The 14,882-nt window shown below is 40.9% G+C and overlaps 1 protein-coding gene across 2 annotated transcripts in view; it reads right to left on the bottom strand.

The window, feature by feature from the left end:
* The window catches only part of ANKRD17 (ankyrin repeat domain 17), a 167,295-nt gene that overhangs the window by 4,238 nt on the left and 148,175 nt on the right, over positions 1–14,882 (bottom strand). For both annotated transcript variants that reach the window (XM_058667218.1, XM_058667219.1), the window contains 2 exons: positions 6,381–6,578; positions 135–383 (listed from right to left, as the gene is read on the bottom strand). In XM_058667218.1, the coding sequence (XP_058523201.1) occupies positions 135–383; positions 6,381–6,578 (447 nt within the window). The remainder of the gene's footprint in view (positions 1–134; positions 384–6,380; positions 6,579–14,882) is intronic.

The raw sequence follows: 14,882 nt of genomic DNA, 5'->3' as shown, positions 1-14,882 counted from the left end.
TTTAAATAAAATTTACAAAGTCACCAACAATATAAAAGTAGATATTTTTAAAATGACCATGGAAATCAAATACTACCTATTTTAGAGTGAAATGCATAAACTTAAAGTCTAGTACGTTGGCTAGTTTATCATACCTTGATTGCCACCAATTCCTTCAAAGGACCAGATGCCACTATGCCCAACTGATGTGGATAAATTACTCCCAATAACAGATGGAGCTGAAGTGCCAGTCTGCCTGATCCTTGCTGAACGTTCAGTCCCAATAGGGACGGGAACCTTCCTGTCCTGAGAGACACTGCTGGGCTTTTCTGACCCTAAAGGTACGGATGAAGGGGCAGGTGATGGTGCACGAACTCCGGTGGATCCTGACTGTGCAGGAGAATCTGGAGAAACGATAAACCACAACAAGGTGGGTTCTTAATATAGTTATTTGTGATTCAATTGCTTTGTACATTACTGAAAAAAATACATAGCAACAGACAAAATTATATTTATTGTTTAAAGTTTAACTGTTAAGCACGTTTAAACATAGTACACATTTATACTTCAATAATATAAATACCTTGAAATCAGGAAGTCAAAACTGTTATATGAATATCCACAATTTACTCACAACTGCTTGACAGTATGATGCACAATTAACTATACATTTTAAGTTTCTGGGGTGTAGGTGTGTGTGTGTGTAATAAAGAAGTTCATGAAAAACAGTATGTGCAGATTTCAAAATGTGTTTGCACCAAAATAAGCTTACTGTTTAGTCTAATTTTTTATGAACTTTTTCAAGTTTCATCCTATGTGCATAGATTTTGCAACAGATTTACAGACACCCACCCACAAGCACAGCATGTCTATTTCCCCAATACTTTTAAGAGAATTTAGAAGACAAATTCAGTTGTTATCAGCCACATCAGTTGTTATCAGCCATGAAACAATAAAAAAACTTTAATACACAGAATTGCTGAGAGCAATTCCACATGACAAGTGCTCACTGACATTTGTATTATTATACTCTCAATCAGTTAGTGACCACTAATTAAAAAGGAAATATGAAATTATTTTGCTATAATATTACTAAACACAAGAACCTGTGGATATATGAAAGAAAAACTATAACACTATTGCAAAAACCTCAAGGAAAATTGAGTTAAAAGATAAATTTGAGTAAAAAAAAGTTGAAATCCACACAATATAAGAGGTCATTGCAAAGTTACCAGAAAATGCTTGTTAAGAAAAAACTGTATGGCTGTCAAAAACTTTATATCCAAATGGATTTACACTGTAATTCCACCTGTCTAAAGATTTTTTGAAGCACTCTTGTACTTCCCTTTAGTGAAATATTAGACCTCTCATAGTCATGGATTTAACATCACTTAATAGCATTTATTTTTAACAAATCAAAACACAATGGAAAAGGGGGGATTTTTAAAAAGCAGTTAAAATGTTTTTAGAATTTCACCTTCATAATACACTGCGACGGGGGCAGGCATTTTAGCCTTGCAGTTAAGATGCTGGGATGTGGGGTCTGTTCTGCAGCAGGGTGGATAAAGCTGCTGTTTGGGGTGCTGGCATCTCATGGGCAATGGTTCCAGTTCTGACTACTCTACTATCAATCCAGCTCCCCGCTGATACACCTGGGAAAGCAGTGGAAGACAGCCCAAATATTTGGACCCCTGCACTCATATGGGAGATTCGGAAGAAGCTTCTGGCTTTTGGCTTCCAACAAGCTCAGAGCAGTTGGGGATGAACTAGTCTCTGTGTCTGTATCTCCTTCCCTATCTGCCTTTCAAAGGCAGACAGACAGGACAATGCAGGGGTGGAACATCAACACCAGAGTGCGTGGGTTCTAATGGTGGCCGCACTCTGGGCTCCAGGTTCCTGCTTAATGTGTACCCTGGGAAAGTCCTTCCCTGACACCCACATGGGAGATAGGGAGATCTAGATCCAGTTCTGGGCTTCTAGCTTTGGCCTGGCTCACCCTTAACCCTGGTGAGCAATCTAGAGAATGATCAGCATTAAAAGATTTCTATCCCTTCCACACAAAATAAATGTTAAAAATTGCATTGCTATGGAGAGGAAATTCTGGGAAAATAGGTAGCAGCAAATGTTTTGGCTTTTCCCAAACTGCCCCCATAAAACAAAACACTAAATATTTAGCAAAAACAAGAACTCATGGATACCATAAACAACAAAACTAAAGATACACAAATGAAGCCTAAGACAGGCTATCCTTCGGTGTGGAAGGAAGCAATGGAAATCAATCCTCCACCAGATCTGAGCACAAGAGGGCCTCACAGCAAACCAAGATCCTCAACAGAAAACAGCGCCTGCAACTCTGAGACAACAGGTGAAATGTGCACAGGGGAGGTGTTGCCTCTCCCCCACTGCAGGACTGGTCTGCAACGCATTTATGCAACAAGGGCTGAGAAAGCAGCACTACTAGCGAGGTAAACTCTAAGGACAATCCACTCAAGCCTTCTTTCAAAAGGAAGCCCCACAATGACAAGACACTTCTAAGCATTGATTCTCAACTGGGCAGGACAAGAGACAACAGGGCAAAGCAAAAAGGTCCAACACGGCCATAATTTGCATATTTCTAAAACTATTAAAATCCAAATTATGGAGCTATCCTAATTTATCCATTCCTTCTAAAAATTCACGAAAAATAAAAATCACAAATATTATCATAAGAGAGAAATAGACCTATAGTATTATGCTTAAGCCACATCAGAAAGAAACCTATATCCCCAAGATTCCAAAGTGAGCTAACAGAATTGAAGGAAAAAGGTAAGACAGAACCGCATAATTCACATATTGTAAAACTAGAAACAAGATGACAAAACTAAAAAAAAAGACAAAACTTGAATTAAGTATTAAGTATTAAACTATTTTTAAAAGCTGAATTAAATGAAAAGGAACACAAGAACATGTAAACATGGCAGTTTTAAGCATTTTTAAACTATATATTGAAAAGACACACTTAAATTCATGAGAAAAAAACAGTCCCCCAAAACAGACATAAAGACGTCAACAAGAAAGACAGAAAGGCAACAGAGATGAACACATGAACCTACCTTCCTCTCTGGATTCATCCCTAGGAGGTTGACCTCACTTGTGTATTCAATCAGGTTTTCCTTTCCTAAACTCTATCCTTCTAAAAACAAACAACAAAGCAAAAAAAACCAGCCAACAGCCCGTCACATGTTGACAGTATTCTGTGAAGCAGGCTAGCTTGCAGACCTGCCCCATCTGAGTATAGCTAAATGCAGACAACCCTTTAATCTGTTCCCTCCCTGCAAGCCCACTATTTTTTTTTTAAAGATTTATTGCACTTTTTAATTGGAAAGTCAGATCTTCTGTCCATTGATTCACTACACAAGTGGCCAAAATGGCCGGAGCTGCACTGATCCAAAGTTAGGAGCCAGGAGCCTCTTTCGGGTGTCCCACGTAGGTGCAGGTTCCCAATGCTTTGAGCCAGCCTTGACTGATTTCCCAGGTCACAAGCAGGGAGTGGGGCCGCCAGGATAGTCCTCGCCTTGCACATGCCCGGATCCCATATGGGTGCTGGCTCTAAACCCGGCTGCCCTGCTTACCATCCAGCTTTCCCTGCTGTGGCCTGGGAAAGCAGTCGAGGATGGCCCAAAGTCTTGGGACCTGAACTCATGTGGGAGACCTGGAAGAGGTTCCTGACTTCAGGCTTTGGATGGCTCAGTTCCAGCTGTTGCAGCTACTTGGGGAGTGAATTATCAAACAGAAGATCTTCCTCTCTGTCTCTCCTCTCCTCTGTATATCTGACTTTCCAAAAAAAAAAAAATAAAATAAATCTTTTTTAAAAAGATTTATTTATTTGAAAAGGAAAAGAGAGAGGACAGGAAGGCAGGGCACTCTTCCATTTGTTGCTTCACTCTCTCAATGACTAAGTCCGGGTCACAGCCAGGCCACAACCAGAGCTAAGAACACCATAAGGATCTCCCACACAGGGCGCAGGTGTCCAGTTTGCAGGCTATGTCCTGCTCCTTTTCCAGGTGCAATTAGGAGGCTGGATCAGCAGTGGAGCAGCCCGACTTCAACAGGTGCTCCATTATGGGGATGAGGTGGCAGAGCAGCCTGCTGCATCACAATATCAGCTGCACACTGATCCTTTAAGAATATGTTTGGTTTTATTATGGTTCAGTTTCTGCTCTTTCTACTCATCACACTCAGAAGACATGGACCCAGATGTTCTATACTCTATTACTCTCATTATCACCCATATTCTTATTATGGTCATAAATTTAATAAGCAATAGTCATAGCAGCTGTTAACAGATACATAATTCCATTTATTTGTTACATTAATCCTATACGAATATTATTGATGAGAACTTGACATTTACTTCAGTGACTTGCATAAGTTCATCTAACTGCATATCAAGATTTTGCTGACAAACGCATGAGAGAGGCAGAACACAGGATGAGGGAAATGAACTTGAACAGTATCCAGACATTCGGTTAAACTCACAATTATTATTAGTGTAACATCCAATTACAGGAATTATATCACAAAAAAACGCTTTTTAGTAGTCCCATTATGTTTTTCTTTTAGGCAGGGACACCTCAATGAAGGACCCCTGAAGAGGAGGTTCAAGTACAGACTGAAGTCTGTCCCTTTCTCAATATGTATCTGTCAATGATCCTATAAACTAAATAGAATATTTTTACTGTTCTAGTATATATAAGTTAATGCCGAATTGAATATAGCTTTGAATAAGTAAAGTTTAATCTTTTGCTATACCAGATATGTAAAATTCAAATGTGACAATCAAGCATCCTTCCACATCAGAAGTTCTATTCAACAGATTATTAAATAAATTATGCTATGTAATGCTGGTTATACCATCCTCCATTTACCTGAGAAGTTTTTAACATTTCAGAGATAAAAAAAATCCCCAATGAAAACCGCCACAGACTGTCTTCTTTCAGAACAGTAGTTTCATACTTACCCAATAGCATGGGCAAAAACTTACCTCATGTTTTAACTGACAATGTATTTTGTTGATGTGTCTGATATTTATTTTTCTTTTGCTCTTTTACTGAGTTAATCAAGATTATTATTACCAATTCTAACATGTTTTATCAGGAGAAACTGATAGTCCAAAAACTAAATTGTTGGGGCAGCCCGTGGAGTTGCTCCACTTCTGGTCCAGTTCCCTACTCATGGACTTGGAAGGAAATGGGGGACAGCCCAAATCTGGGGGGCTCTGCACCCACAGAGAGACCTAGATGAAGCTCCTGGCTGCCAGCTTCGGACCTGCCCTATTCTGGATGTGGCAGCTGTTTGGGGAGTGAACCAATGGATGGAAGATCTCATTCTAATTCTGACCTTCAAGTAAAACAAATACATCTCTTAAAAAATAAAAATAATGAAAAGAAACTGGGCCATTCTGAAGCGATGATCCAGGGGCTTCTTCGAGGCCTACCTCATGAACACAGGAGCCCAAGAATTTGGGACATTCTCTGTTGCTTTCCCAGGCAAAAGGAGGGAGCTGGATCAGAAGTGGAGCGGCTGGGACTAGCACAGGTGCCCATACGGATGTGGTGCCACTGGTGAAGGCTTAACCTACTACATTACGGTGCCAGTCCCTATAATTTTCTCAAAGTATAAGCAATTTGATCACTCTCGTTTTTGGTTGTCCTTCTCCCACCCAATTTGTAACAACATTGTCTTAATTACAGGGATAAGTTCCATAGTCTGACAATGTAGTCATTATTTCCAAAATCTGACCATTTTTGTTAGATGATATTTAAAGGCAGACTAAGAGGACATATTTATACTTCTTCTGGCTAGAAATATTTCTCCTAGACAGCTGCAAGTTAAAACAGAAAAAAATAATGTAAATTAATGGGAAATACAAGAATTAATTGCATTTCTTTAAAATAATGAGTCCTTTTAAAAATATACTTCCATTTAATAGTCCAATGTGGAAATAACCTAATTAGATTCCAAAAATTTGCCAGGATCCCATATGGGTGCCAGTTCTAATCCCAGAGGCCCTGCTTCCCATCCAGCACCCTGCTTGTGACCTGGGAAAGCAGTCGAGGATGGCCCAAAGCCTTGGGACCTGAACTCATGTGGGAGACCCAGAAGAAGTTCTGGGCTCCTGGCTTCAGACAGGCTTAAGCTCTGGCCATCGCGACTGCTTGGGGAGTGATTCATCGGATGGAAGAAATTCCTCTCTTTCTCTGACTTTGCAATAAAAACAAAAAAAAAAAATCTTAAAAAAAAAATAGGATTAAATTATAGTGAGGTTTAAAAATTTTAAAATTCCAAATTGGGAAAATCCAAAACTTTGAACAACGCATACATATGAACTCTTCTTTGGAAGTACACCACATAATACTCACCATTTGATGCTGATGAACACGGAGTCAACAAACTAAGTGGGGAAAAATGTTGCCTGTTGAAGTTAGCAGCCGTAGGTGCTCCACCAAGGGGTGCTCCAGGCCCATACATCTGACCTCCTGAAAGGTTTGAGGCGAAAGTTCCCAAGTGTGTAGAAGAAGGTGTTACAGAACCATATGGTGAGTCCATACTGACAATACCTGTAACATGAGGTCATAACTTGCAATAGTTATCCTTAGGAGAAACAAAGAAGCCTGAAATTTGTAGTGTCTAAATACATCCCAAGTTATTTTAGATGGCAAACATTTCTCCTGAATTACTTCTCTTTCTCTTTTTAAGATTTACGTGATTATTTGAACGACAGAGTAACATCTTCCCTCTGGTGGTTCACCCCGCAAACTGGGTGACTGTGAAGCCAAGAGCCAGGAGCTTCACCTGCATCCCTCAAGTGGGCACGCACACCCATTCACCTGGGCTGCTCTGTGCCACAACGCTGGCCTACTGAGTTACTTCTTTCAGTCCACTGACTTGCTATTTCATTACACAGAGGAATATTAAAATTATTTTTATATTTAATGTCAAATGTTTTCACTGTTACAGTATAGAGTACACATAGATTTAGTACTAATATTAGAATTTAAGTAGGTTTAATAAGAGCCAAGGTGTTGGCATCCCATATGGGCACCAGTCTGAGCCCTAGCTGCTCCACTTTTTATCTAACTCCTGTTACTGTGCTAGGGAGCCCGGGCCCATGTGCCCATGTGGGAGGCCTCGAAGAAGCTCCTGCCTTCAGTCTGGCTTAGTTCCAGCTGCTGCTGCCATTTGGGCAGAAACCATTGGGTGGAAGACCATCTCAACTCCACCTCTCCTGTAACTCTGTCTCTCAAGCAAATAAATAAATCTTTGAAATGAAGAAAAAAGACCATTTACAAAGTCAGTATCCTTTATCAGAAGAGCTATGTTCAAGTACAGCTGCTTTCCTTCCCATTAGCTCCTTGCTAATGTGCCTGGGAAAGCAACAGAGCATAGAATAAATACTTTAGGGCCCTGCCACCTGCATGTAAAACCAGGCTGTATCTCCTGACTCCTAATGTCAGACAGGCCCAGATTTGCCTGTTTGGGCCATCTGGGGCATAAGCTAGCAGATGGAAGAGCTCTGTATCTCTATCTCTCTGTTGCCCTACTTTTCAAATAAATAAAAAATACTATTAAAAATTATAATAATGCTATAGATATACTTCTATAAAGGAAAGATTTGTTAATTAACATCTTAAGATTTATTAATTACCATCTGAGAGCTTGCTTCGGTACCCAAAAGTGGGACAATCTGTTACTGACTGTCTCCTGATACAACGTAGTATGATGTTAAAGCATTACTATATGACAGTCTCTTCCAAAAAAGTTTAATCTGATTCTAACCACTAACAGAAGTAACAAATTAATCTCACAATATTTTTCAAGACAACTGGACTCCTTAAAAGCAATCTAAGTCAGTATTTAAAAAGGAAGGTGGCAGTATGCCTTAGACTTGGAAAAGTCAAAGAAACCTTATAGGAAAAATCAAAGAAACCTTATAGCCTACAGAGATTTTAGGCTATAAATTTATGTACTTTGATTTTACCTTGAATCAACAGAAAAAAAATTAAATCATTCAAGATTAAAAACTAAACTGGAAATAGTAGTACTGATAGGGCCCGGCGGCGTGGCCTAGCGGCTAAAGTCCTCGCCTTGAACAAGCCAGGATCCCGTATGGGCACCGGTTCTAATCCTGGCAGCTCCACTTCCCATCCAGCTCTGCTTGTGGCCTGGGAAAGCAGTCGAGGATGGCCCAATGCATTGGGACACTGCACCCGAGTGGGAGACCCGGAAGAAGTTCCTGGCTCCTGGCTCCAGATCGACACAGCACCAGCCATTGCGCTCACTTGGGGAGTGAAACATCGGATGGAAGGTCTTCCTCTCTGTCTCTCCTCCTCTCTGTGTATCTGACTTTGTAATAAAAATAAATCTTTAAAAGAAAATAGTAGTACTGATAATGGTACTGAAAATTAAATTTGTGAATGTAGGCGTAGTGGTGAACACAAATATGCTTGAGTAGGAACTACGCATGAAAAAGACTTAGAAGTCAATTATCATCAAGTTTGAAAACTGTTTTCTCATCACCTGACAAAAGGGTGAGAGAAGGAAGAAGTAGAAAAGGAGAGAAAAATGGAGAGACAGGCAAGAAAAGAGAAGCGACAGAAAAGAACGAGACCAAAAGAGGAAGGGAGGAACAAAGGCAAAGAGGCAGAGAAAAGGAAGGAGGAGGGAGAAACAGTAGAGTCTGCAAAGATGGCAAGTACAGAACACAAGCAAAGGAATACACAAGTATTTATTATTCTCTTTCTTACATTTTTGTTAATTTTTCAAAATAAAAACTAAAACTGTAAGAGATCTGAGTCTAAAAATAAAAGGCCAATACATTCACATAAGAAAAGCTAATTATGGGACACTGCTGCAGAGCATAACAAAATGTGGCTTGAGATGCCTACATCCTCCTCTGATCCAGCTTCTTAACATGTCCTGGGAAGCAACGGGTGGCTCACGCGCCTGGGCCTGCCACCCACGTGGCAAGCCTGAAGAAATGTTTGAGTCCTGGTTTTAGCCAAGTTCAATCGGGCTATTAGGAGAATTAGGGGAGTGAACCAGTGGATACAAGAGCTCTCGTCCTATCTGTTTATCTTTCTATCATTCTGGCTTTCAAATAGATGGAGAAAATGAAAAAGAAATAAGTAAAATCAACTCAAATAGGAAAAAAGTTAATGGTTAAGCATGCAAAAAAATATGTATGGGACACAGAGCACTAACAAAAAAGTACAAAGAAATGAAAAACAGTATCTGGAGAATGTTTAGAAAAAAATAAAGAATTTCCTAGGTAATAAATACCTTTAAATGACCCACATCTAGAATATTCTGCTTTGAAAAGCTCCTATAGTAAGCCTCGAGTGCTGATTTGGATGCTGGTCAACTGCACATTCCTAAAAAGATCACTTTCCTGAGATAGGGTCTTTTCTTTAACAACTTTTTTACGAAATAAAAAATTTAACTTCCTTATTCATTCTAGATCTTAATTTGAGTTTCTCTCCATACAGTTAACATTTCAAAGTTAGATATTATCATTAAATTCCAACTACTACAAAAAATAAAATGTAAGGGTTAGGGCAGTGGCACAGTATCCCTTACGCGTGCTGGTTCAAGTTTCAGCCGTACTTTCTTCTTCTTCTTTTATTTTTGGAAGATTTGTTTATTTTTTATTGGAAAGTCGTCAGATATACAGAGAGGAGAGACAGAGAGGAAGATCTTCCATCCGATGATTCACTCCCCTAAGTGGCCGTAACGGCTGGAGCTGCGCTGATCTGAAAGCAGGAACCAGGAGCTCTTCTGGGTCTCCCACACACGGGTTTAGGGACCCAAGGTTTTGGGCCATCCTTGACTGCTTTCCCAGGCCACAAGCAGAGCTGGATGGGAAGTGGGGCTGCTGGTATTAGAACCGGCGCCCATATGGGATCCTGGTGCATTCAAGGTGAGAACTTTAACTGCCAGGCTACTGTGCCGGGCCAGCTGCCCACTTCTGAACCAGCTCCCTGATAATGCACCTGGGAAAGCAGCCCCTGTACCCACACAGGCGACCCAGAAGAATCCTCTGGCTCTTGACTTCAGCAAGGCACAACCCTGGCTACTGTGGCCTTTGGGGAGTTACCTAGTGAATGGACAATCCCTCTGTGTCTCCTTTTTTCTCTCTGCAACTTTGCATTTCAAACAGAAAAACAAGCAGGATCTAAAGTGATGGCTCAGCAGTTAATATCCTCGCCTTGCAAATGTTGGGATCCCAAATGTATGCTGGTTCATGCCCTGGCTGCTCCACTTCCCATCCAGCTTCCTGCTTTTGGCCTAGGAAAGCAGCAAAGAATGGCCCAAAGCATGGGGACCCTGCACTTGTGTGGGAGGAAAGTCCCGGCTTTGGGTTGGCTCAGCCCTGGCTGTTGCAGCCATGTGGGAAGTGAACCAGTGGACGGAAGATCTTTGTTTCTTTTCTATGCAAATTGTCCTTTCCAATAAAAATAATCACAGTAAAAAGGCAAACAGATAAAGAATGAAATTTCAGGGGCCAGCTATGCCTCCTCCAGCTGTGGCACCACCACCACCCCATTTGAATACCGAATTAAGTGAGGCTGCTCTACTTCTGATCCAGTTCCTTGCAAAAGGCCGGGGAAAGCGGTGGAAGGTTCTTGAGCCGTTTCACCCACATGGGACACCAGAAAAAACTCCCAGTTACTTGAAACAGCTCTGGTCATTGTGGCCATTTGGGGTAGGACCTAGCAGATGGAAGATCTCTTTCTCTCTGCCCTTTCCTTCTCCGTTACTCTGGTTTTCAACTAAAATTTTAAAATCCTTAAAAAAAAAAGAAAGAAAAAGAAAAGAAAAGAAAGGAAAAAGAAAGAAATTTCAAAGCAAACAACAATCTCTTATAATCTACTTATAATTTTGTTATTTTAGTTGTCAAGATACATTGAATGTTTTGAAGTTTCATTTATTTATTTGAAAGGCAGAGTTACTGAAAGCACGGAGATACAGAGATCCACCATGCTCTGGCTTACTCCCCCAAAATGGCTGCAATGGCTGCAGCAGGGTCAGGATGAAGTCAGGAGCCTGGTACTCCACCCAGGTCTCTTACAAGGGTCAGGGCCCCAAATACTTGTTTCGCTGTCTTCAGCTTTCCAAAGCATATTATCAAAAAGCTGGATAGAAGTAGAGCAATCAGGATTGAGGTGTAACCTATATGGAATGTGGTGTTACAGGGAATGGCTTAAACCACTGGGCCACAACACAGGCCCCAGGAGAAATTGCTTTTGAAAACAATCAATCAATCTGGCAAAGAAACATTTATTCAATATGGTAACTACATTTACATGTTACAGAAATAGGCAAAAATAACATCAAGTTTCCATTGAATTTGGCCATTTTTGTCCTACCATGTTGCATCTCCAATGTTACAGATCAGGGATGGGGAACTTCTCAGCAAAAACCCAAATTCTACTTAGTTTAGATTCAAACTATATAATTTTGTTATAGTGTGAAACTAGTCATAAATAGTATGCAATGCCTATTAAATTTTACATTTTTGTCCAACAATAACAAGTTTTAAGCATTTAAGCACACAGCATGCTAAATTTGGCCAATGGACCTCAGTATGTCAATATCTTGCACAGATTATCTTTAATTACTTGAAATGCTTATATTAAAATACAATAGTGAGGCCAACATTGCAACATAGCAGGTAAAACCACCATCTGCTATGCCAGCATCCCATACGGGTGCCAGTTTGAGTCTCAGGTTTTCCAGTCCTGATGCAGCTCTCCACTATTGAGTCCAGCAGCAGCAGCAGCAGATGGCCCACGTGCTGGTCCTCAAACCCACAAGGGATCCCCAATGAAGCTCCTGCTCCTGACTTCTGCTTGGCCAATCCTAGGCAGCCGCAGCCATCTGGGGAGTGAACCAGCAGGTGGATGCACTCTCTCCCTCCCTCTCTCAAATAAAATAAATACTGTAAATACAAAAACAAATTTAGTATTCTGGATTGAGATCTACAACAGAAAAGGACATAATTACAAAACTGATGAAAGTATGCTTAAAGTCTAGCATTGCGGGAGAATCAAGATGGCGGAATAGGGTAAGGACACGTTTAACGGACGGAAAAACATTTAATCAGGATGAAGCAGAGAGGAATTATTTCAGGAAATATGAAAGGACAGAATAACAGCAGAGGGGTACCTGGAGACTGAAAGACACAGGAAAACAGCAGGCACAGCAGCGTGGTGTTGCAGTGACTGATACTCCAGCACAGCGATCTGAACTCCACCAGCAGCCAGAACTCCACTAGCAACCAGGTGGGAAGGGACTTTCACTGGGAGCTCGGGCAGTGAACCCAGACAAAGATCTGTCCATCCTGCTGGTCCGTTTGGTTTGACCAGAAGAGACAGAGCAGCAGATCACAGACGGGCAGTGTGAGAACAGGGTGGATTTCACAGCCCGGTCAGCTCCCTAGAGCTGAACTGGGCGCCATTTTGCATAAGGGGGAAAGGGCAAGGCAAAGGACTGAGCATGTGCTGAGCTGGGAGTGAACTCATTTCTGACTCCGTGAACCACAATGACGTGGCATTCTATGGGTTCCACCCGGGGCAGGTCTGGGTATCCCTCAGACCTACCTGGAGCAGGTCTGGGTAGCCGTCGGATCTGACGGCCAGCAGATCAAGAACTGTAGTGGTGGTACATCAGACGCCATTTTGCGCACTGTGGCAATAGCTTTGGGACTGCAGGGAACAACAGTGAATTGCGCATGCGCTGATCTCGCGAGAACTCACTGACGTCAGTGGATAGCACTGGTCCCACAGGAAAATAATGACTGTGGCATCGTACCAGTCAAAATAGGTCCGTGTGGCACCCAGACCTAACGTCCAACAGGTTCCAACAAGATCAGCACCACCAACAACCTAATTATATAGGACACCTGGTGTCTCTCTAATCCTGGGTCCTGCTCCAACCAGAAGTGGTAGAAAGGTTACAGAGACAATGGTGCAACCTCAGCACGAGGTTTCACAGGAGGTGGAGAGTGGTGAGCCAAGAGCTGGAGCTGTGGAGACCACGTTGGAAATCTGACATAAGAACCCAGACCTGGAACTCTCTGGAGGGAGTGGTACAAGTGGCTGCAAGAAAAGTTGTGTACCAACTGCAACAAGTAAAATCACATTGTAGACCTCTGGGTGACATAGCTTAGAAACCTGCCCCAAGGAGAAGACTCTGCTAACCAGAACTACAATGATCAAGAGCAAAAGAAGAGACAAAGGCACAATGAGTATTACTGAAAACTCCCCTGCAAAGGAGCAAAACCCTATGCAAACCCCAGAGTTAACTGAGCAAGACATTGAGAAAATGGGGCACACAGAATCCATAAAGCTCATTTTAAAGATTCTGATAAAAAACGAGAAGCTCATGCAAGAGTTCAAAGAATTTAAGGAAGCAACAAAGCAAATCAAGGCTGGTATATCAGAAATTAAGAACACAGTAGAGCAAATTAAAAGTACAGTGGAGAGTCTCCAAAATAGAATGAAGCAAGCAGAAGAAAGAATCTCAGAATTGGAAGGTATTTCCTGTCATCAGGGGGAAGCAAACAAAAAGCTGGAAGCAGAGCTGGATCAGGACAAAGAAAGTATTCAAGAATTGAAAGACACTATTAAGAGGCCAAATAGAAGAGTTATAGGAGTCCCAGAAGGTGCAGAAAGAGAAGCTGAGTATGCAAATGTATTTAATGAAATAATAAAGGAAAATTTCCCTAATCTGGAGAAAGAACTGAGATACAAGATCCAGGAGGGGCAGAGAACTCCCAACAGGCTTGATCAAAAGCGATCTTCACCAAGACAAATGATCTTCAAGTTCTCTTCAGTTGAACATAAGGAAAAGATCCTTAAATGTGCATGTGAAAAAAATCAACTGACATACAAAGGAATGCCAATTAAACTCACAGGAGATCTCTCACAAGAAACTCTACAGGCAAGAAGAGAATGGAGTGACATATTCCAGATTCTAAAAGAAAAAAACTATCGGCCTAGGATAACATATCCAGCAAAGCTTTCTTTTGTCTTTGAAAATGAAATAAAATTCTTCCACAGCAAAGAAAAATTAAAAGAATTTGCCTCTTCCAAACCTGCCCTACAAATGATACTTCAAGATGTTCTCTTCACAGAGAAGAGGAACAGCACCTACCAAAACCAAAGGCAAATGGGAAGAACATCCCAGTAAAATGACAACAGAAGACTAAACCAATGAACAACCCATTCCTAAAATAACAGGACCAAAGTAACATCTATACATATTAAACTCTGAATGTAAATGGCTTAAGCTCAATCAAACGTCATAGATTAGTAGACTGAATTAAAAAACAAAACCCATCTGTTTATTGTCTGGAGGAGACACACTTCAACAAAGATCAGCGGAAACTATATCACATGGGTTTTGTTGTTTTCTGTTGGCTTCATCTCTTCAAAACACTTTCTTCTGATTAAATCATTCAATGACTTGTAGATCATGCAGTGGCATCATTTTCTTCAAGAAGGTTCTTGATTTTTATTTCTTCAGCTACACATTAGTCGTTTAATAGCATGTTATTTAACTTCATGGTGTTGTTAATTTCTTTTTTCTCCCGGATGTTGATTTTGTTTTGGGGCTCTTCATTTAAGGGTATGTATAGTAGCTGTGTAATGGAGACTGTCATATCTAGTAACATGTTGTTTAACTTCATGGCAGTGTAAATTTCTATTTTTCTTTCTATTGCTGATTTTGTATCATGAGTTTTCATTTAAGGGGATGTACAGTAGTTGTGTAATGGAGACTGTCATATCTAGTAACATGTCATTTAACTTCATGGCATTGTAAATTTCTATGAAAAATTAAGCTGAAGAAATGCACTGATT

This window comes from Ochotona princeps, chromosome 7 (assembly GCF_030435755.1).
Source record: "Ochotona princeps isolate mOchPri1 chromosome 7, mOchPri1.hap1, whole genome shotgun sequence".
Classification (NCBI taxonomy): Eukaryota; Metazoa; Chordata; class Mammalia; order Lagomorpha; family Ochotonidae; genus Ochotona; species Ochotona princeps.
This window is presented reverse-complemented; position numbering and strand designations above follow the sequence as displayed.